Source organism: Ips typographus, linkage group LG4 (assembly GCF_016097725.1).
Source record: "Ips typographus isolate SLU linkage group LG4, UJ_Ityp_2.0, whole genome shotgun sequence".
Lineage (NCBI taxonomy): Eukaryota > Metazoa > Arthropoda > Insecta > Coleoptera > Curculionidae > Ips > Ips typographus.
In genome coordinates, this window is record NC_138425.1 from 6,687,393 (window position 1) to 6,709,111 (window position 21,719).

Genomic DNA, 21,719 nt, shown 5'->3' on the forward strand with positions numbered 1-21,719 from the left:
TAACATACGCCTTATGGGAATAGCAGAGAAGGTCTAACCTTTTCGAAACGAAACATTTCATTAATATAAAATAAGGCCAGTACAATGGAAACATTCAGACTAATGATGATTACACGTGGAATGACAGTGCTATTCGACAAAATGGAGGTATCGATATATCTAGAAACCGCTGATCAATATTTTTGGTTGGACATTTATTATTAGATTTAGCTTTGTTTTGATACTCTACTTAATACTATATGACAAAATGTACATATTACAAGTTTAAGAGACAATATGATTTCTATTATTAGATGGGACAGAAAAAAATTGATATTATCATAGCAAAAACACAGCTCCAAGCTAATGTTTAGTTTCAAAACGAATTGAAATTTGCAAACGCAATTTCTGTTTTGAAATTCCACAACAAAATCAATTTCCTTTCCGCGATCCAGCTTGTGTGTATAAATTTTGTTATATGAACGGTCGTAAAAGTAATTATTACGTTTTGCTTTGTATATTTATTCTAATGCGACATACCTATATTCTGTAAGCAGAAGAGTTTAGTTTCATTAAAAAATCTGTGGAACTGACTTTGGAGGAGATTAAAGCCATAAATACGGATTTTCTAGTACTATCATCATTTCTAGCGGTGCGCATACAGTTTTACTGTGACAATATTCGCAAACACAGCAGGAACAAGCATTACTTGTGACGTATGCTATGAAACTAAATCTAGGCTCGCCATTTTGGGCAATGTAAATTCGACTGTGTGCATAATGGAATTGCTTTTCGAGTGGTAATGGAAATTTTCCTTCGCCGCTCCATACATCATTCACTTTGTTGACCAAAGGTGGAATTTATTTCGCAGGTTTATTATTATGGTTAGGAGCAAATTCATTTTTCTAAAGATCAACATTTACCTTATGCGGGACAAAAAAGCACACAAAACAACACAAAAGCGTTTGACAAGACAACAGACAACACAAAGTGGACAAACACAAAACAAAACACTTAAGCACTGAATGATTTTGTACCAAGTCAACTAAAAGCGCATTATCGCTTCTGATTTGCCTTCACTCTTATCGCTTGTTGTGAGTTATTGAATAATGGAATTTGTATACTGCTTTGATTTTTTCGAGGATACAGTCAATTGGACATACCACTAAGATTATTTAAAATATCTTTCACTTTCGGTTTATTCGAAAGTAGATGGCAACTTGATTATTTTTTAGGTTAAAATGACATTCCTAGTCAAATGACTAAAAATTCTTTCTTTTCGATTCTAGTGATTCATTTAATTAAAAATTAATAATTGGACTCCAAGGGAATTTTTTTATGTCAAAATGGTATTTAAAAGATTACAATGAATGAATTCTGACTGAAAATTGCTTTGGGGTGTGAAAATGTCAAATTTTACATAAAAATCATCGATTTTGCATAGCATCACTTGAACCTTTTTTTGTGATGTAGTCACAAAAAAACTGTTTACACAAATATTCACCTCAAAAGTTATTCGTAACTATTCATTGTTAAATAACTAATCATTTTATTAAGAATAGAGCGTTTTAAGTAACTATATTGATGTTGATGGTCGTCAGCCATTTTGATCCTTGTACTTAAAATTTGAAGCTATGATCAATTAATACCCAACCGTCTCTAAACTATCAAATATTTATCAAACAGCGGGTTATCTACTGAATAAAACAACTCATAGCTGATAAGAAAGTTACAGCGGCAATCGTAAATTCTTGAGGGGTCGTCCGGTATAAAACGGTATTGGAGGCCATAATCCGTTCGAAAGTTATTAAGGCTAAAAGACTGGCGAGTCCAAAATTAGAGCCGGAGGCCAATTTAGTGGGCAGTCCAAACAGTGAAACCGTGAAGTTGCGAGTCTTAACTCGGCCATTAACATGATTTACTGTCCGATGCAAATTTTGCGAGTCGTAATTCCTAACTAGTACTAAAACGGGCGAGCGCCATGTAGAATAATTACTGGATGAATGTCCCCGTTAAACTGTTTTAATGCAATTTATTTCCGTTCACGTGTCAAAAGTTAGTCGTTTAGTTTACTGCTTCTCATTTCAGTTTATTAGTGTACTCGATAAAAAGAGGCCAATTTTAAATTCAAACAATCGTTGACGATGACTTAATAATAGTAGTGTAATCTCTTTCTTAAGGTCGCTTTTACCAAAACTTTTACCTTCAGACTTAAAAACAACCAACCTGGTTGTTTAAAGTTGATCTTCTTCTTCTTCTTATCAATTTTGTTCTTATTCACTCCTGAATGTACGCCTCTTCTCCATAGCACCATGACATCTGTTAATTGCGTTCTTCTTCTTATTTCCTCGTTTGGTACTTTATTTCGTGAACTAAACCCCAGCATAAGATCTCCCCAAACTGGATTATCAAAAATGTTCAATTAAATTACCACACATGAAAAAATTCAGATATTCATAAAACCCATCAAGGCATCTAATAAAACTTCCACAAGCGCCTAGTCCCATTGGAAGAAAACCCAAAAACCTTCATAAAAATATTATTTTTCTACGAGAAAGACATTCGTTCCGTTATTCCAGGACATTAACCAGACCATATTGTGTGTTCAGCGGCACGTGGGAGCTCCTTTATGCTCGACTCCCAAACTCCAAATATACGTTTCACATACAACAAACAGCATATACGTACATGTAGTAATGTTTACAGTCAGTTTTATGCCTTTGTACATTCAGAGGTTTTAAAATTGCTTTTTTTTGTGTTAAGTAAATATTGTTTTCTTAGGACGGTTTGAGTGGTTAAATTCTGATTGATACAAATCACTAATCGATCTCTGAAATATGTGTAGTTTACCGCAGTTTCCACTTTCCACAAATTGCATCAAAGCATTGTGGCATTCAATATTATTAGTCACTAAATCACGGATATTGAACATGTATGTCCTGGGCTAATTGATGTAATTAGTTGACCACAATGTCAACCATGAGTCCCACTATCGCAAAATGCTATAAGTAAAATTGGACTGGCACAAAAGCAAATAAATCAAATACCAACTCGTCATGCTCATAAAAATTGTGTGTATTACAGAATCGTTGGATGCACTTTTCCGCTACATTTACCAGGTCGCATTATATTTACCGTATTCTGCGAGTGCTTTTACTTTGCTTTGAGTTAGGGCAACTTGAAGTTAATATTCCGGAAACTCGAGCATGGAAACGTGTATTATACATACATGGAGACGTCACGATGCGTTCACCATGAATATCCATTTACTATTTTCGAACAACCCCGAAGTGACTACACGCAAGTTTGTTACCTACATACAAAAGCCATTTAATGCAAACTCTAAACGCTCACCAGAGTGCTGTAGTTTAATAACAGATTAAACTTTCCCAAGGCAATGCAACTACCCCCCACACTAAAGGCATTACTGTTTAGAAGCACCTGATTTTAATAATTCGCATTCGGCCGTTGTTTAGCATATAAATTATTTCGTTATCCTTTGTTTTGGATGTTAGACAGGTATGTTAACTAATCCTTTGTATATTGTTGTTACCAGCTCTTTGTTCCCTATATGGCGCAGCCAAAACGAATAAATTCGTTTTGTGGATTCCGCTTCGAACCCTTTAAATGTTACGATGATTTATGACTTCAAAAGTTTCTTTCAAAAAAAATTTATTGTTGTATGAATGACTTGTTTTAATTTGTGAGTAGAGGCATTCTTGAGTGCTTCATTACAAGTGCAGAATTTTGATGATTATATTAGTTATCAATTGAAAATGTTACACACAAAATGTTGTGTACAATTCAGGTTTGGCTGGAAATGGATTGTTTAGAAGGAATAAAAATTGACTTGGCACAGAACATGATAATGACATGTTTCTTTTAATCATGGTAGCCAAAATACCAAAGAAAGGGGAGAAAGAACTATTTAGATCTTAAAACCTGATCTAAAATGTGTGATCAAAATAATTGACAGCACTTTTGAAATTGTATTATTTAATTTTTTAACTAGACAATTTTTATATCAAAAATTGTATAATTGTGTATCCCATAAAATCAAGTTTTTGGTTGACATTACGCCCAAAACGCTACTATTTTTGGATTTGAAACCCAAAATTTCAGAAATTGTTAAGGGATTGTACGTATCTGTGCATTTTCATAATTTTTGTTTCTTTTGTTATGGAAAATGGTGTCGGTGTCAAGTTAGTGCTGAATAAGTGTAAATAAATATTCAAAAATTACTCAAAAATTTAGTGTTTGAGATTGGAGCTTAATTGTCTCAGAAATGTTTAAGCTCTCTGGTTGTCTTCCCTAGATTTTTATTTTTACACAAAAATATAATGACGCAATATTATACCGGGTGTTATATTTGAAAAATGTACAAATTCAAATTTAACTGATATGGTGTAGATGTGACAACGCTGAAATTCTGAAACGTCATTCTACTGAATAATTTCTTTGTTTCAAACCAATATTTATTCTGATCTCCTTTTGTATTTGATAACACGGTATATTGTCATTTCATTTTTCCTGGATACGATAGGTTTTTTTTAGGTTAGTATTGTTTTTAATTTGCGCTTTTACCTTTGGAAAAATACAGAAAACTGACAGAAACAAAAAATATAAACTTTGACAACTGTATATTATATTAAACTTGAACATGAAGCTACTTAAATCAAACAACAGTGTTAGTTAACTTATTTCAAAGAATCAATTTTTTTCGCGCAAAGACAAGAAAGTCATTATCCACCTTTTCTTTTGAGTCTGGAAGCAAAAAATTCGCTTTCAGTTTTCTTATTTTCTTTTGTTATTTCAAGAGCCTACTTACCAAGTTTAGTCTGTTGAGACACCTGAAACCACTCTGAAATTTATATTAAACTTTTTTTTATTGTCATAGCTTGAAGGGCTTAATATCAAAATTTAGAAGATTTAACTGCAATGTAAGTTTTTGCTTAAAATTAGCAGTTTAAGTACGAAACTAGCGTCGAACTAATTCCGTAGCAATGCGAACTTTGTTGAAGTAAATTTACAACCGTGAAAATTAGAAGAAAAATGGAAAGCCATCTGGCTTAATTCCAACATACGAATTTCCACCGTCGAAAGGTCTAATTTAAGTTCCGGAGAAACTCCGTTTTTGTCCCGCATAAAACTTCGATTGACTCTGGGATAATGCCTGGCCAAGTACACCGGGAACTTTCGCAACTCGACTGCACTTTTTGCCGCGGTGCAAAGAGTTCCTTTATTTGCACCGGTTTTGGAAAGTCGCCATTTAGACGTTTTCTTGTTTCCAGAGATTCTGGGTCGTGCGTTTCCACATAACGAAAAACTCGGCCAGTGATTCTTCAAACAAGGACTCTGATGCCCATCAAGCCAAACAAAATCTCAAAAGTCAATCGAAGTTGTATGCGAGCAAAAACAGACTTTACCGAACTTCAATTAGAGAGGCCCGAGGAAATCCGTTCGTTGGAATTAAGCTAGATGACTTTCCATTTTCTACCTATTTCCACTCTATTTCCCACAAGACGACCACGTATAATGAAGACATTTGTCCGTGATTGGAAAACTCTGGATCGATAAGGCCGCCTTAATTTGTCCTGGGATGCGCTGAACGATTTCCAAACCTATGCTCACAGCCATATTGTCAGCCATATTCAATTAACCATCTACACCCAAAATCAATTGTGAGATACATAACCGACTAGTGTGAATAATAAACAATACTGGAAATGGTATCATTAAATCGTGTCCATTGAACACCGAATAGCCGTTGACATTACAACAACATGCGGATCTTGGTCACGCGAAATACCGCTCCAACACGGCGAAAACTTCTTTTATATAAATTAACTTTTAATGTTTAATTTATTAGGTAAAGAGACTGTCTAAATAAGGAAGAAAAATTACTACCTACAGGAAAGGAATCCTTATATCATTTAGCTCGTGACTTTGAACTGGCAACACGCAAAGGCCTTCGTTCCTGCTAGGCGGCTCCTGAATTATTCAAAGCCGGATAAAAAGGGCACATTGATTAGCTAACATGCTTGTTATTGATATTTGGACGAACAAATACGTTTGGGTATTTTTCCGTTTTTAAGGTCACGAATTGAGGCAGAGTTATCACCATAGTCAAATAATTTCGGATTCTGATTAATTGAAATAGACATTTGCCTGTCAAATGACAATTGTTAGAGAAACATTTATTCAGGTTTCGTTTCAATGCCTTTGACTGATTTTTTTAAATTATATTGATTTTTTGAAAGTTACGACAGTTTTCATATAATCTGTTTTTAGACTAACACTAAATCATAGGCCAAACAATGTTTGTATGGCTGTCATAGTATATTAGAGTTTCTTTTTAGTTAGAAAATTTTGGTACCTTTTCCTTTCTTGGTATCTAGTTCATTTTTAGGTGCCTTACTGTTATACAGGGTGTCCCAAATTTTAGTAACAAACCAAATTTAGGATTTTTTTAAATAGGATGAGCAATTTTTTATTTGATATTTCAATGTAATGTAATTTTTGCTTTAACAATATTAAAAAACTGTTTTAGAGGATTCAGTTAACCTTGAGTTTAAATAGGTTTATAAACCCCTAAATTGACAGACAAAAATGATCATTAACTTTAACATTATAATTCCACAAAAATCCGGTCAATAAGAACGAGTTAAAAATACACTGCTTTACCAGGGTAAGTAAAATGAACTTTATTGACAATCTATAATATTTGTTAAAACTGAAGAAGTAGGTATCCTGTCTGATACAATATAATTTTATTATCAAGCAATTTTTCACTAAAATTAAAAACAGGGATGTTAAGGAGGTAATTACAACTCAAGTGACCCTGCACATGGTTAATTGTAAAGTTGGATTTATAAACTCTGTTGTTTTCGTTGGTTGGTTCTGCATTCCATTCTGAAATAACTGATATTAATAAAGAAAGCTATAGTTTAGACTGAATAATTCCAGCTACCAGATAATTAACCAAATTTGGAAATCAACCAACATCATAATTACGTAATAATGCACACCCAATCAGAACTAAGTAACCCTCGGAGTAATCTCCTTGAAGAGGAAACCTAAACCCTGTATCACGTCCTAATGGGATTAAAGTGAAACCGATTGACGCGTTTGTAGGCAATGCTCTAATTTCGATTCCCGATCGGGCTCCGGTGTCCTGACTGGCAACTGCATTGTGTCATTCACGACAAATCAAGTTTCAATTAAGCGGGCCCCCGAGAGACCCCTCGTTGCACTTTGCCCGAAAAGGCGTGGGGCTGCATTAGCAGTAAATAGAGAGGCGGGCTACATGTCTACCATTTCAAGTCACCAAAAGTCGAAAAGCTGTGACTTGGGACAAATAATACTTAAGTGGAAAAAATTCCATTGTTGCTCAAAGAGTCAAAAAAAGTGCTCAATTACAGTAGCACTAAAAAACTTTGACGTTGATAGTGTAAGACATGAAGTAAAAGACTGTATAGAAAAGATTTCCATTATCGTCTTTTAGGTCCACTTGTAAATCCAAAAAAGCTTTATTTTTAGTAACGATTTCTGATGGTCGATTGGTCATTAGTACAAAACCTTTTGGGGTCATTTTGTTAATATAAATGCGGCCTGTCAAACGAGCGAAAGAATAAACTAGTTAAGTTTTGCACTTGTCACTTTACTAATGTCCCATCCCTGAAGTTTTCTAAGTACTTCCCGGAACTGAATTATGGCCGCTATTATTCAGAATGGCTTCGCTACATTCGTTTTAAATGGAGATTTTTCAGAATAACTGCTGTTTCGTGGAGGCAGGTGATATATCCTTGTTGCGTTTCTAAAATTTCAGCTTCCAGATGCAACTGATGGTTTTCTGTCTGAGGTAAATCCATAACATTGTTGTTTTTCGACTTGTTGCTAGTTGATATTTATTACCATAGAATTTTTATATTGTTTGGGAAAGTCCAGATACATTTTGACTGCATATTCAGAAATTTGATATGTCTTTTTACTTTGAGTAAAATCAAAATAGTTCCTCTATAGACTATTTCTCCTATCACTTGAGTTTCTGAATATCGCCGTTAATTTCCCATTTCAACCGTTGTCAACACAGTATACATCCATTGAATTAAACCGTTTCGCTTAGAACCAAACGAGTGACATCATCAGATAATATTCTAATAGAAGCAGCCCGACAAATGAATTCCATTATCTGATCGTTTACATTACCGTGTCGTTAATCAAAATAAGAAGAAAAGGAAACTATCGTTTACCCCCGAGTTTCTATTTCTATTCTTTCCAAGGTAAATTGATTTTAACCACTGATGTTTAAGGAAAGTGGGGTAGTTTGCGATTGGTCAAAAAAGCAGCTTTACGAACAGTGCTGAGATCTAAGTACGCAAATACTGCACATGTAAATTTACCATACTATTAAAAAATTGTCTTCTAAATTCTTGACCAATGAAAGTAATAATTAATTATTGGTAACTTCACTACTGTCACGATTGAGAAAATATTTCAATTTACAAAAACAATCCAATCGTGGTCAACTCACTATTTTATCGAAACCACTAAACTTTTATTTCTTGGAAATCTAGTTTTTATTTTAGGTTGCGCTTCTTGTTTCGAAAAAAGTCACACTTCCGTCGCATAAAGGTCTAAGATTTATTGGGCAGTATATTGAAAGGAACTTTTATTTATCACTTCAATCTCCTGAACTTGGCAGTATACGACTCAATTTGTTTACTGGACACCGATCTGTAATCTTTATAGTCGCCCTGGCACTGACAAATTCCTTTTATTATAGGAGAAAACAGGGCAATACAAAAAGCCAGAACGTTCCGGACTTGCCGTTGTCGGGACCGGGTGGGCGGGCTTAAAACTTCTATACGAAACAAAAGACAATTTTAAGAGTTTTCTTTGTTGGCGGGACCCTTTTATAAATCAAAACGACCGTGAGTGTCATAGACAAAGCTATATTTTTTACAGAAAAACTAACCTAAAATAATCACCAATATTGAATCACTGGAGGACAATCAACTACAAAAAGCTGTGGTGGAGCAACCACAAATACTACAGATGGTTCATAGGGTGGTAAAGTTGGTCCAGTGGTATTTACTGATGGTGGAGGTGGTGGTACTAAACCTTGTGGTAATGTGGGTCTCATCATGGGCTTGCTGCTAGGTGTTGTAGGAACTAACCCCCCAGGGTATAAACTTGGTTTTGCCACAACAACACTGATTAAAGCAACTAACAACACCACAACTTTGAACATTTTGCTTGGTAACTCAAAGGTCTGTGTTGCTCGTTGTTTGAATAAGACTCGACTGATTTGTTCCATAAACTAGGGTCTTATTTATACCTAACTAAATCACTTTATTTTTTTTCTGTTCTTGACAAAAGTAATGCATCAAAAGCATTGTTGGTGATCTTGAACATGCAGACCTCGAAACTGCAGTCATGTCACTGTCGAAGGGTCCAAAACCGAAACGACCTGAATGTTTTTATCGAACAAAGCAATTAAACCGAACAGTTCCTTTTCACCATATGCATATTATTGTTTAGGGTTGCCAAGACTTTTTGAGATTGATTTTAATTGGCGTGTGACGTATAATTAATTAATCCATTCGGATTAAACTTACTTACGGTCATTATATTAATATGCACCGAGAAATGCAGTATACCATTAAGCGAAACCCAAACAAGGCAACAACCATTTTTGATGTGATTAAGTGTTTTTAAATCAGAACTTAACGAACTTTGACAACACAGTTAATCACACCTGAGTTTTAAGCATGTACTTGTATTTCACTTATCACAATTCATCATATAAAAACAATAAAAATTTGTTAAAATTATACATAGAATATTCCACTTTCAGATTATTACATTCTACAATTATTTGTTTTGAAATCTATCTATCTATGATTTTTTCAAATTTGAGACTAAAAGAGACCTGGTTAAAAAGATTGTGAAGAATGATAAGAACGAAGCAGGAACAGTTGCTAAAACTTTTTTGTGATCTAAATTTAGTGAGTAGTAGTTTTTCATTATTTTTTTTGCTCAGCTTTCTGTTTTATTTACTCTTTAGTTTGCCTATGAGTAAAATAACGCAAAAACCGGATGACGCAACAATGCAACAGACAGGTACAACGTTTTGAATGTGACGTTTGTCTCTTTACTTCTTACATTCAAAACGATGTACCTGTCTATTGTATTGTAGCGTCATCCTGATTTTGTGTCGTTTTAGTCATATTTATATTTGCCCTGTTGTAGGGATGGGCGATGTCGTAAATGTAATTATTGACATGTATTTAACATAAATATAAGTTAAAGAAAAATTTCTTACATCTTTAATTTTAGCCTCTGTGGTACTCCAGGATTAACTAAAACTCCCAAGAAACACTATTAAACAAATCCCGAATATTCATAACTATAACACCACTAATAAACAACAATAATATAATCAATTACGAACTAACAATTAAGAGGATAACAATATGGGTGTCGGTTCTACCCTAGCCGCTTATTTACTAAGGTTCCTTTATTGATTTTCCTTATCAATGGAATGCGTTACGCATCGCTTCATGCAGGTTCCCACAGCCTCGATAAAAACAACATAAGAATTTAACAAAATTACTAAAATGACTAAATAAACTAAACTCAAATGTCAGTAACTAAATGCTATATTCGTTTAATTGTCCATTTGGGTTTGTTACTTTATTTAATTTTATCACATATTTAAACAAAACATGTAAATTTAATAAATAAATTCAGGTTTTAGGCGGACTCACATACACATACAAAAAAAACGAAAAAATTGCATTGTTGCCAAAACACAAAAAATATTTTATTATCTCAGATTGCATCTTAAGGTAGAGCCCACTCAAATCTTCATAAACTTTCCAAATTTGTTTTTAAATTGGCAGATGTTCTAGAATCGTTTTATAAATAACAATCAGAAACAGGTATTGCTGAAAAGTTCTCCAAAATTGCCCGAGGTCCTAACAAGTGTCTTAAACCTTCAAAGATTTTTTTTAATTTGCCAGTGACCTCAAAAATTATTTAGGAATGATGAAGGCTTCTAAATACTACTGAAATCCTTCAACAAGTGTCTTAAAACCTTTCAATAACTTTTTAAATTTGCTATCATTTTTGAAATGTGGCTTCTCTTCAAAAGATCTGCTTCTTAGATTATTTTGCCTACTACTTTCGTTGAATTTTGTTGCATTTTGACACCTTTTATCTGAAATCTAGGATTATTTACAAATTTAGCGGGGTTTTCATTGAAACCAAACAGGTAAGTATCAAACCAAGCTTTATTTGTACAAAACAACTATGCTACTCAATCACCAATATTGAATCACTGGAGGACAGTCAATTAAAAGAACTGGTGACGCAGGTTGGCTGGCTGGAACAAAGTAAACTACTGAAGGCGGTTGGTATGGTCGAAGGGCTGGTGCTGTCCCATTTGTTGGTGGTGGTTTTGGTACTACACCTGCTGGAAGTGTAGGTTTCATAGGTTGACTGCTAGGTGTGGTTGAGGGTAGAATTTGAGGACCCCTTGATGGGTAAGGTAGCTTAATGATGTCCTGCCTGTAAGTGTTGCTCACTGAACTAGGTATTAACAATCCACCAGAGTAGAAGCTTGGTTTTGCCATCACAACGCCAATTAAAGTAACTAACAACACCACAACTTTGATCATTTTTACTCAAAGGTCTGTGCTGTTTGTTGATGTAAGACTCTTTGATTTCGACTGATATTCCCACACAACTAGGGCTTTATTTATACCTACCTAAATAACTTTTTTATTGATCAATGCATCAAATTATTGTTGGTGATCTTGAACACGCAGACCTCGAAAGTGCACTCATGTCACTGTCGAAAGGTATCCAAAACCACAACGACCTGAAGGTTTTTATCGAATAATGCAATTAAATCTGACGATCCTTAAGAGCAAATTCCCTGACATATCTCTTGTACGATAAGAATCGTTTAGTTTACTAAATATTTTTTTAGAGTGATTTTAATTAACTTATGGCGCATAATTAATTATTGCGTATAGATTAAATATATACTGATTTTAAGCCGACTTGGGTTCAAATTAGTATGCATTCAAAAATGTAATGCGATTAAGGGAAAGCAAGAATTGGAGAACTGTCATTTGCTCCTTGATAAATGGTCTTTAAACAAGGACTTAATGAGTTTCGACAGCATGGTTAATCAATTCCAATAATTTTGTCGCTTTTTTTAAGAAAACGTCTGTGTATCCCAGTGAATTGCACTTTTTTGTTTGATCTGGTTTGTACTGAAGGGCAAAATATTTTTTGCACGGTTTTGTCTGAATTCCACTAAAACATTTTTACTATACAAGTAGAACAAAGGATGTATTACTTCTAACTCTATTTTAGTTAGATTATTAAAATTAGGCAATACAAGCAAGCACTATAACTTCTTAACACTTGATCCAACTTTAATGTACTTGCCTCAAAAGTAAGTTTTTTTATTAAACGTTACTTGCTTAGCTTAGTAGTTTATTTGCTGGTTGTGGCTGTAACAGAAAACACACCCACATTTAATAACATAATTTATAATATTTGAGAGTGTTTTACCTAAAAGTTTGTGACTATATCAGAATAGAAGAAATTAAACTAAAACTGCAATTTCAATATTTATTAACATCAAGAACCATAATCAGTACTCTCTTTACCACGACTGAACAGCTGGAGATACCACAGTTTTGGCTACAACCGGACTGCTTACGTATTGAACAACTGGAGCTGAGTAAGATACAACTGAAGGTTGAGCCACAACATGAGAAGCATAAGCTACAGCGGCTGGTTTGCTGATCACATCCTCTCTGTAGGTCTGACTGACAGCGGCTGGAGCGACTACAGTCTTAGAAACGACATTCGCAGAGTAAACTACCGGAGCTGGAGCGGCTACAGCAACAGTTTTGGAGACAACTGGAGCGGCGTAACCTACAGCGGCTGGCTTGCTGATAATGTCTTCCCTGTAGGTTTGGCTGACTGCAGCTGGAGCGACAACAGGTTCAACTACAGATTGGATAACCGGAGCAGCGTAGGCTACTGGAGCTGGAGCAGCGTAAGCTACAGCAGCTGGTTTGCTGATGATGTCTTCCCTGTAAGTGCTGCTGACGGCGGCTGGAGACACGATTGTTTTGGAGATAACAGGAGCAGAGTAAGCTACGGCTGGGGCGGCTACGTAGGTTTCAGCGTGGTTAATGCTGGGTTTGGCTACAACGCAAGCTACAAGAGCAGACAACACCACCAGTTTAAACATGTTGTTTAGTTTTTTGGTCTGTGCTGTTACTTTAGAGACTGACTGATTAGGTCTGATAAAATCTTGCATAGAAGTGTGGAATTTATATCCTAATTTTTGTCTAACAGATAAAAGGCGGTAAAACGAACTTGTTTAACACGTTTGAAGGTCGGCATACCGAATTCCGAAGGCGATTTTTGGTACTACCTAATGTGTATCACGTAAATATCAATCAAGCTTAAAAATGTTAATTAGGATTTGCATTCACCTACATAGTTAATAATTTGCATTTATTAAAGATAATGATCATTTTTTATTAAAACGAGATTTAAGTAGGTGGATGGACCCGGTTATCCTGAAGAAAAAACGTGTTGCCTTAATAGAGCTATTGTTATCAAAATGCGGATATCAATGAGGACAAATATCCTGTTGGGTGATTAGTATCAAGCCTACAGTTCATCCGAATAAAAATATAATTTTTCAATTTCTTTAACTACGTTATTCGGTGTACTTCTGCGTAGGATCCGGTACAACCTTCGGCTTAAAACCCAAAAATAGAAAAGTCAAGACTGAAAGTAATCTTATCAGATTTGACAAAAGCTATACCGTGTTTTACCCTGTCTTAATAAAACCTCAATTTATTTTTAATTGGGTTTAGTTACAGTCGAATGCCAATTGTTTGTCAGAAAGACGGTTAATGAAAATCATTAATTAAACTACTCCCATATGGATTTATGTTAGTAAGTTAAGTAGTACTTTTGTAATACACAAAGAAAACACAGTATTAAAAAGAGTATTTGTAGATTTGCATTAACTAATTTTTTAACTAATCGGCAGCGTAATGTACTGGATCAAGTATTTTTTGCAAAATTGTTCTAATCCGTATTTTTTAATGTAAAATGGATGTATACAGGGTGACCCAAAAACTTCTTTAAGTTTTCTTATTTGAATTGGCGACATTGCTTTTTTGTTGATTTGGTATAGAATTCTAAACATTAACACACCACACTATAGCTTTAGTTTACCCTTTTAAAAAGCTAACTTTTTGAAAATTACGCCTCTTTTTTAATATGGAAAATTAAAACTGCTGTTTAACATAATAAGCTTCCTTGACAGTTCAACAATAATAAAGATGGTTAATAAAAAAGGCCTTTAGAAAGTTATCAATTGCTTTTTTGGTTGACTACCTAACAATTGTCAAATTTGCAGGATTATGGTGGTATTTTTTTTAAGTAACTAAAGGAAAAATAAGGCGGAGGGTTAAACGATGAATACCACTATGAACCCTGTTTTTCTCACACCAACCTGATGGTAATCCAAAAATTTGCGAACAAATACAGCATAATGGAGCGGTGCACCACTTCGAAGATCACAGAATCATGATCAAAATCTAAAATTCCTATTTAAGGAAATTAAAAAATAATGTTTGGGCCACTCTAATATTTTTTGTATTTTTTTTAAATAATCCCTGCAGTCGTAGTAATTAGGAAGCTATATCGGAAGCCTAAATCGTAAACTTGGAATATTAAATTTTAACTTTACTCTTCCTTTATAGTTTTAGAATTTTCGGCCAACTTGAATAGTGTAATTTTTCAAGTGATTAAAAGAGTAAACGTAATTGTTAATCGTATCAACAAGGTTAGTTACAAACTTACCTTGGTTATACCGTTCTAAATTTTACTTCTTCAGTAGAAAGTAGCAATTACATTCATAAAAATGAAATGTTTCTTAATCGCAATGCGTTGGTTTGCGTTTCCTAAATATTCATGATCAAAAAATTACTAGAAAATCATTTTTGGTTTCTCACAAAAAGAGAATGGGTACAATTCTAGAAAGATATGGTCAAACACCAATTTAGTTAGTAACTGGGTTCACACTGCACCAACATTCATAATAGAGCAAGTTTAATTTCATTTTTTACTTTTAAAAAGTTAAATGGAGTTGCTATGTTTATAATGTTGGGAGGCAAAAAAAAATTAACTAATTTATATATATATAGGTACATATTTAATTTTTAATAAATAAATAATACATATGTACACAGTCTGAGCTAAATCAGTCCTCTCTTCACCAAGCCTGGATAGCAGGAGAGTGAGCAGCATAACCGTAAGCCACTGGAGCAGAGTAAGCCACAGGGGCGGAGTAAGCCACAGGGGCGGAGTAAGCTACATGAGCGGCATGAGCTACAGGGGCGGCATAAGCAACAGCTGGGGCGGCGTAAGCTACAGCAGCTGGCTTGTTAATGATGTCTTCTCTGTAGGTATGGCTGACAGCAGCTGGAGCTACGAAGGTCTTAGCAACGACGGGGGCGGCTACAACAGTCTTGGCAACCACAGGGGCGACATGTTGGGCCACAATTGGAGCGGAGTAAGCTACAACTGCTGGCTTTTTGATGATGTCTTCCCTGTAAGTGTGGCTGACTGCAGCTGGAGCTACGTAGGTCTGGGCTACTACTGGAGAAATCACACCATGGTAGCTGCTTGGTTTAGCTACGGCAACGGCTACGAGAGCAGACAACACCACCAATTTGAACATTTTGTTTGTTAGGTCTGTGTTGCGAGTCTAGAGACTGACTGATTGAGACTGATACTGAATTGACAAAATACCTACTATTTATATAAAAATACCACTCGCCAAACCATACGTACGTTTGGGGTTACCCGGTGATCTTGAACGGGTTTATGATTATATCTACCTTGAATGTGGCCAAATAGAATGAAAACTATATTGTACTTTCTTAAGTTTTGGCATCCTGTTCAATAAAAATCATTAACAGACATCCTGATATGTCTATATTTACCTTTCTTTGTCATTAAGTTGAGTATAATATTATATTGAAATCATGTATAACTTACAGTCAATGTGTCTTTATGTTCTTGTTCAACCAATTAACTAAACAGCAAATATTTTGTAGTTTACAAACTGCCGTTTAATGACAATATAAATAATGAAATTTATAAATAAAAACAAAAAAAAATAGTTTTTGAAAAACTAATTATTTAAGCAATAGTTATAATTTCCAGTAAAAATTGGTGAACTTTTTAAGAATGATGCTAATAGTATGATGCACTTAATAGAAATTTATTTTATTTTTATTTTTTAAATTCAAATATATTTTGTGTTTGTTGTCATTTTTAAATTGGAATTTGTTACAATAAAATTCTAAAATCAGAACTGTCTTATCTAAACGTTGACCAATACTTTTACTAACCATACTTGGATGAAAAAGAATGAAATTCAGATATTAGTTTCTTTATTAGTCAATGTTTCTCGAATGCAGTTAATTACTATGAGTAATCACAATTTAATTGATAGAAATTTTTATTAGAGCCGGACGATAATTATTATATTCATATAATAATAAATTTAACAGAAACTATACTAACTGAAACTTCCAATAAACCAAAACTTAAAATTTTACAGTGCTTTGAATGCAAATTGTTTTAAATAATTTGAAACTAATTATTTTATAATAATTGAATGCATTTGAATGAAATAAATTTGTTTAAAACGTCGAACTTCATGCCGCCATTGTATAAAATAGACTTAGCTATTGTCATAATTATTATTACCATGAAGTCAAAGATGAGTTCAGCTGAACTCAATTAAAAAAATGATAAAAGTACAACTAATATATGAGTTCTTTTTGCACTTAGAGTTTAAATGCGAAGAAAAACCCCGTTACTGGACCAGTCTTCACCCTTTCTGAGGTAAAGTGATTTTTGGTTTAGAGTCTAGAGATTCTGATGTTTGGAAACCAGCTTGGAGGCCTCCTACGTCACAAGCTCCTTCTCAGAACTTCTACGCGGGAAAGTTTCTCTGAGTCTCCGACTATTTTCTGGTGAAGCTACTTTCTATCCGCAGTCTTTTTGAGATCCACTGCGTCTCTATAATGTGTTTTATAATATTTAGCTTATAACAGATATTTACTTTTTCGAAAGTCTATCTGGACATTCAACAACTCAAAAGAACAATTAGAATTTTTAGATTAGATAAATTAGTACTATCATTTTTATTCATTGAACTGGGCTCTTTGACTCACAGCTCATCTTTCTACGTAAAGAAGAAAGCACAAAGGTCCAATGTGGAACGCAGCATTTTAAATAAATAAACAATAAAGCAAGTTTCAAAAAACTTTAATCCAATGCGTTTTTTAATAAATTAATTTTATACAGTCTTTCTTAAATCAGTTCTTTCTTCACCAAGCCTGGACAGCAGGAGCGTAAGCGTAAGCCGCTGGGGCAGCATAAGCTACAGGGGCGGAATAAACCACAGGGGCAGTATAAGCAACGGCGGGGGCGGCGTAAGCGATAGTAGCTGGCTTATTGATGATATCTTCCCTGTAGGTGTGGCTGACTGCAGCTGGAGCAATGATTGTCTTAGCCTCGATTGGGGTGGCTACAACGGTTGCAGCTGGGGCAGCCTTAACAACAACAGGGGCGACGGGTTCAGCTACAACTGGAGCTGGAACCTCGATGGATTTAGCTGCAACAGGTTCAGCTGCGACTTCAGGTTTTGTAATTACGGCAGTTGGAGCTTTGGCAACGAAGGGGTCGACTACCAAGGGCGCATCTACCACAGTCTTGGCAATAGCAGGGCCAACTTGTTCAGCTACAATTGGTGCAGAGTAAGCTACTACTGCTGGTTTCTTGATGATGTCTTCCCTGTAAGTATGGCTGACCGCAGCTGGGGTTATATAGGTCTGGGCTACTACTGGAGCAACCACACCTGGTTTAGCTACGGCAACGGCTACGAAAGCAGACAACACCACCAATTTAAACATTTTGATTGTTTTGGTCTGTGTTGCGAGTCTAGAGACTAACTGATTAAGACTGATGGCTTATCGATTTGACGATGCGGTATTTATATGCAAACGCATTTCGGAACTGCATAAATGTCAGCAACCTGGTGATCTTGAACGGGTTTATAATTATGGTATCTTGACCATCAGCAAGAACGATGCGGCATTTCAGGCACTGAAGTAAAGTCGTTTTTTGTGTATTACCTTGTCTACCACTTTATTTATGATCATCCCAAGCACAGTCATGCATCCTGTTAGTGTCAGAACCCTAATTTTGTGTGCACAATTTATAAATATTAACTATTAATAATCCTAAAAAGTGTTTTCAAATTGGTATATTGTGTTAGTATTTAAAGTCACTCAATAATTCATGTCAATTTTTTAAGTGTGTATTTATGTGTTGTAGTATATTGTATCATATTATTTTATATTTTCAATGCATACAACATTGTGACGTTAAACAAAAAAAAATAAAATTACATCAGGACGTGGTGTGATCAGCTTACTATGTACTATTACTAATTAAAAGTTGAAATATTTGCACAACTTATAAAACGTTTCCTTAAAACTCGCAATAAACCTACATTAGTTTCCTATTACTTTGACAATGAGAAAAGGTAGGCGTATAACAATGAATTTCAAAGTAACGTACCAAAAAATGGTAATTATACCTACTGCTAAAGAAAGTCTAATAATTTTTGTTCCTATTGACGGTCAAGGTAGCAGAGAGTCATAAACTCGTTCAAGATCGCATGAATAACACCCTAAACGTGCGTCACCCATACCAATTTTTACTTTCATATAAATACCGAACTCTTAGATTAATGTGGTATCAGTCTCAATCAGTCAGTCTTAGACTCGCAACACAGACCTAACAAACAAAATGTTCAAATTGGTGGTGTTGTCTGCTCTCGTAGCCGTTGCCGTAGCTAAACCAAGCAGCTACCATGGTGTAATTGCTCCAGTAGTAGCCCAGGCCTACGCAGCCCCAGCTGCCGTAAGCCACACTTACAGGGAAGACATCATCAGGAAGCCAGCAGTTGTAGCTTACTCCGCTCCAATTGTGGCCCAACATGTCGCCCCTGTGGTTACCAAAACTGTCGTATCTGAACCCATTGTAGCCGCCCCCGTCGTTGCCAAGACCTACGTAGCCCCAGCTGCCGTCAGCCACACCTACAGGGAGGACATCATCAAGAAACCAGCTACTGTAGCTTACGCCGCCCCAGCTGTTGCTTATGCCGCCCCTGTAGCTCATGCCGCTCATGTAGCTTACTCCGCCCCTGTAGCTCATAGTGCTCAGATAGCTTACTCCGCCCCTGTGGCTTACTCTGCTCCAGTGTCTTACGGTTATGCTGCTCACGCTCCTGCTGTCCAGGCTTGGTGAAGAGAGGATTGATGAGTCTAGATGCATATAAACATAATTTATTAAAAAAGTGAATAAATAAAGGTTTTTCAAACACATAGTTGGCTATTTTCTTTCTTTGAAAATCATTGTATTTATTACAATATGGGAGTAGCACTCGAAACGAAAAAACGAATTTTTTTTACATTTTAATTAGGTTATAAGGGTAGTTATTCTTAAATTTGCTTAAACATTCAAATAGAATTGTTTACTTTGTGTGCACGGTAAAGAAAGCAATACCATTAAGCCAATTTTGGACTTACCCAGAGACCCAGAGAGCAAATAAATTATTAGGATATTATTTAAAAAGTAAAAATTAATACAGCAAATATGCATTTAATAAAGTTTCATTACTGTTTTGTGAAAATGCTTACTAACACAAAAAGTCAAGTTTTGATTGGGGTTTTTAAGCCGTTTATTTATCATCAAAGTTATCAGACATTTGGTCAAACATTTGTATTCAATAACTTATTTTGTCTAAGTTAGACGTGAGAAACTGACAAAGTTGCAAATTTTAGTAAATAACACCAGTAAATACCGTGGAATAGTGGAATAATAAATCATACATGAAACCTGTGCTGGCAAAGTCTTACTGGTTTTAAGATTTTGCTCCGAGTATTACAGAAAGAAGTCTTTAGTAAAAGAAATTTCAATCAATCTTAATTAAATATTGTAAGTTTTATGTTTCTGTGTGACCTCAAGTAGTCCTAACATTGCTTTGAAGAATCATCTGTTTCTTGGTTATTTGTGGAACATGTTTTAAGATTACAACGGCAAAAAAAGTACACAAGTATGGTGAAAAACTATCTAAAGGATTCAGCAGTCGTAAGCAACTTTGCCATAACTAAAAACAATCATCAACACCTTAAGAGAAGTACGTAATTCAAAATATGTTGTTCATATTTTTTTTTAGTAAAATACTACTTTGAAATACTACGAAACTTGAAACATTACCATTTAGGATTCTGCTAAAATAACTATTAAAACTCATAGGCTAACGGCACCCACAGCTGTAGTAGCCCAATAAATCCAATGTAGTAAAGTGTATTTCACTTCTCCGTTACAATACATTTTTTTGTGTTTAAGGTACTCACTAAAATAGATTTTCAGCTTCTCAGCTTCTCAGACTAATAAAAACAACAAAGTATGTTTCATTAAAAACCCTTTATTTATTCAGTGTTTCAATAAATTAAGTATTTACACAGTCTAGGCTAAATCAGTCCTCTCTTTACCAGGCCTGAGCAGCATAACCGTAAGCCACTGGAGCTGAGTAAGCTACAGGGGCGGAGTAAGCTACATGAGCGGCATGAGCTACAGGGGCGGCATAAGCAACAGCTGGGGCGGCGTAAGCAACAGTAGCTGGTTTGTTGATGATGTCTTCCCTGTAGGTGTGGCTGACGGCAGCTGGGGAGACGTAGGTTTTGGCAACGACGGGAGCAGCTACAATGGGTTCAGCTACGACAGTTTTGGCAACTACAGGGGCGACGTGTTGGGCCACAATTGGAGCAGAGTAAGCTACAACTGATGGTTTCTGGATGATGTCTTCCCTGTAGGTGCTGCTTACAGCAGCTGGAGAGATGTAGGTCTTGGCTACTACTGGAGCAATGACTCCATGGTAACCGCTTGGTTTGGCCACGCAGACGGCGACGAGAGCAGACAACACCACCAATTTGAACATTTTGTTTTTTTAGGTCTGTGTTGCGAGTCTAAGACTGACTGATTGAGACTGATGCTTTAACAAAACGAAAACCGTCTATTTATACGAAAGAACAATTTACCAGACCCTACGTACGCGTTATTGTCCGGTGATCTTGAACGAATTTTAGACCTTGGCCATCGACTAAAACAGGATCAAAATTTCAGCGGCAATGACGTGGTTTGTTGCATTAATTTTTTTCTGGTACTCCGTAAAATCGTATACGGAATGCCTCCGGCGAGGAGACAACGCCCATATCGAATTGTAGTTTCTTGTAAAAGGTGAATGATTAACGAAGGACATGGGCACTGACATTACCGGATTTAAAACTTTGTGTCGTTTTAGTTTTTGTTAGAAAACAAGCCACAAATTCCATACTACATGCTGATGACCGATCAATTATTACATTTAATGCCACTAAAATTATAATCATGACTAGGTAAACCAATTAAGCCAACACAGAGGTGTTTGATGCTCAACATGTTCAATAATAAATGAACCGACATACCTACATTAGGGTGTGATTAATCACTTCTGGCTACGGGTTGTTTATGATAATATATTCTAATGTTTACGTTAA

The 21,719-nt window shown here is 35.3% G+C and overlaps 4 protein-coding genes and 1 long non-coding RNA gene across 5 annotated transcripts; 1 reads left to right on the plus strand and 4 right to left on the minus strand.

Annotated features, from left to right (window-relative positions):
- Positions 1-8,917: 8,917 nt before the first annotated feature.
- Positions 8,918-9,701, minus strand: LOC145728312 (uncharacterized). Its single transcript, XR_014178041.1, has 2 exons — positions 9,604-9,701; positions 8,918-9,153 (listed from the first exon to the last, which is right to left on the minus strand). It is a non-coding gene; the product is annotated as an uncharacterized LOC145728312 (long non-coding RNA).
- A 2,915-nt stretch (positions 9,702-12,616) lies between these two features.
- On the minus strand, positions 12,617-21,186 carry LOC145727769 (uncharacterized). The gene is made up of 3 exons (XM_081977592.1): positions 20,676-21,186; positions 18,977-19,417; positions 12,617-13,388 (listed from the first exon to the last, which is right to left on the minus strand). Exons 1-3 carry the CDS (start codon positions 21,119-21,121, stop codon positions 12,665-12,667), a joined length of 1,611 nt encoding a protein of 536 aa, XP_081833718.1. The 5' UTR covers positions 21,122-21,186; the 3' UTR covers positions 12,617-12,664.
- LOC145727806 (uncharacterized) lies at positions 15,235-15,831 on the minus strand. Its single transcript, XM_081977628.1, has one exon. It carries the CDS (start codon positions 15,773-15,775, stop codon positions 15,308-15,310), a length of 468 nt encoding a protein of 155 aa, XP_081833754.1. The 5' UTR covers positions 15,776-15,831; the 3' UTR covers positions 15,235-15,307.
- LOC145727804 (uncharacterized) lies at positions 17,361-18,080 on the minus strand. The gene has a single exon (XM_081977625.1). The coding sequence runs from the start codon at positions 18,021-18,023 to the stop codon at positions 17,439-17,441; it is 585 nt and encodes a 194-aa protein (XP_081833751.1). The 5' UTR covers positions 18,024-18,080; the 3' UTR covers positions 17,361-17,438.
- On the plus strand, positions 18,862-19,502 carry LOC145727805 (uncharacterized). Its single transcript, XM_081977626.1, has one exon. The coding sequence runs from the start codon at positions 18,925-18,927 to the stop codon at positions 19,423-19,425; it is 501 nt and encodes a 166-aa protein (XP_081833752.1). The 5' UTR covers positions 18,862-18,924; the 3' UTR covers positions 19,426-19,502.
- Positions 21,187-21,719: the final 533 nt, after the last annotated feature.

Bases quoted from the DNA above. Each gene is read 5' to 3' on its own strand.
- LOC145727806 (XM_081977628.1), bottom strand. From the start codon at position 15,775: ATGTTCAAATTGGTGGTGTTGTCTGCTCTCGTAGCCGTTGCCGTAGCT.
- LOC145727804 (XM_081977625.1), bottom strand. From the start codon at position 18,023: ATGTTTAAATTGGTGGTGTTGTCTGCTTTCGTAGCCGTTGCCGTAGCT.
- LOC145727805 (XM_081977626.1), top strand. From the start codon at position 18,925: ATGTTCAAATTGGTGGTGTTGTCTGCTCTCGTAGCCGTTGCCGTAGCT.
- LOC145727769 (XM_081977592.1), bottom strand. From the start codon at position 21,121: ATGTTCAAATTGGTGGTGTTGTCTGCTCTCGTCGCCGTCTGCGTGGCC. The intron at 19,418-20,675 runs GTAAAGAGAGGA...CTCTTCACCAAG, and splicing joins GGTTATGCTGCTCAGGCCTG to CCTGGACAGCAGGAGCGTGA. The intron at 13,389-18,976 runs GTTTAGCTACGG...GTGTTAAACAAG, and splicing joins TACACCATGGTAGCTGCTTG to TTCGTTTTACCGCCTTTTAT.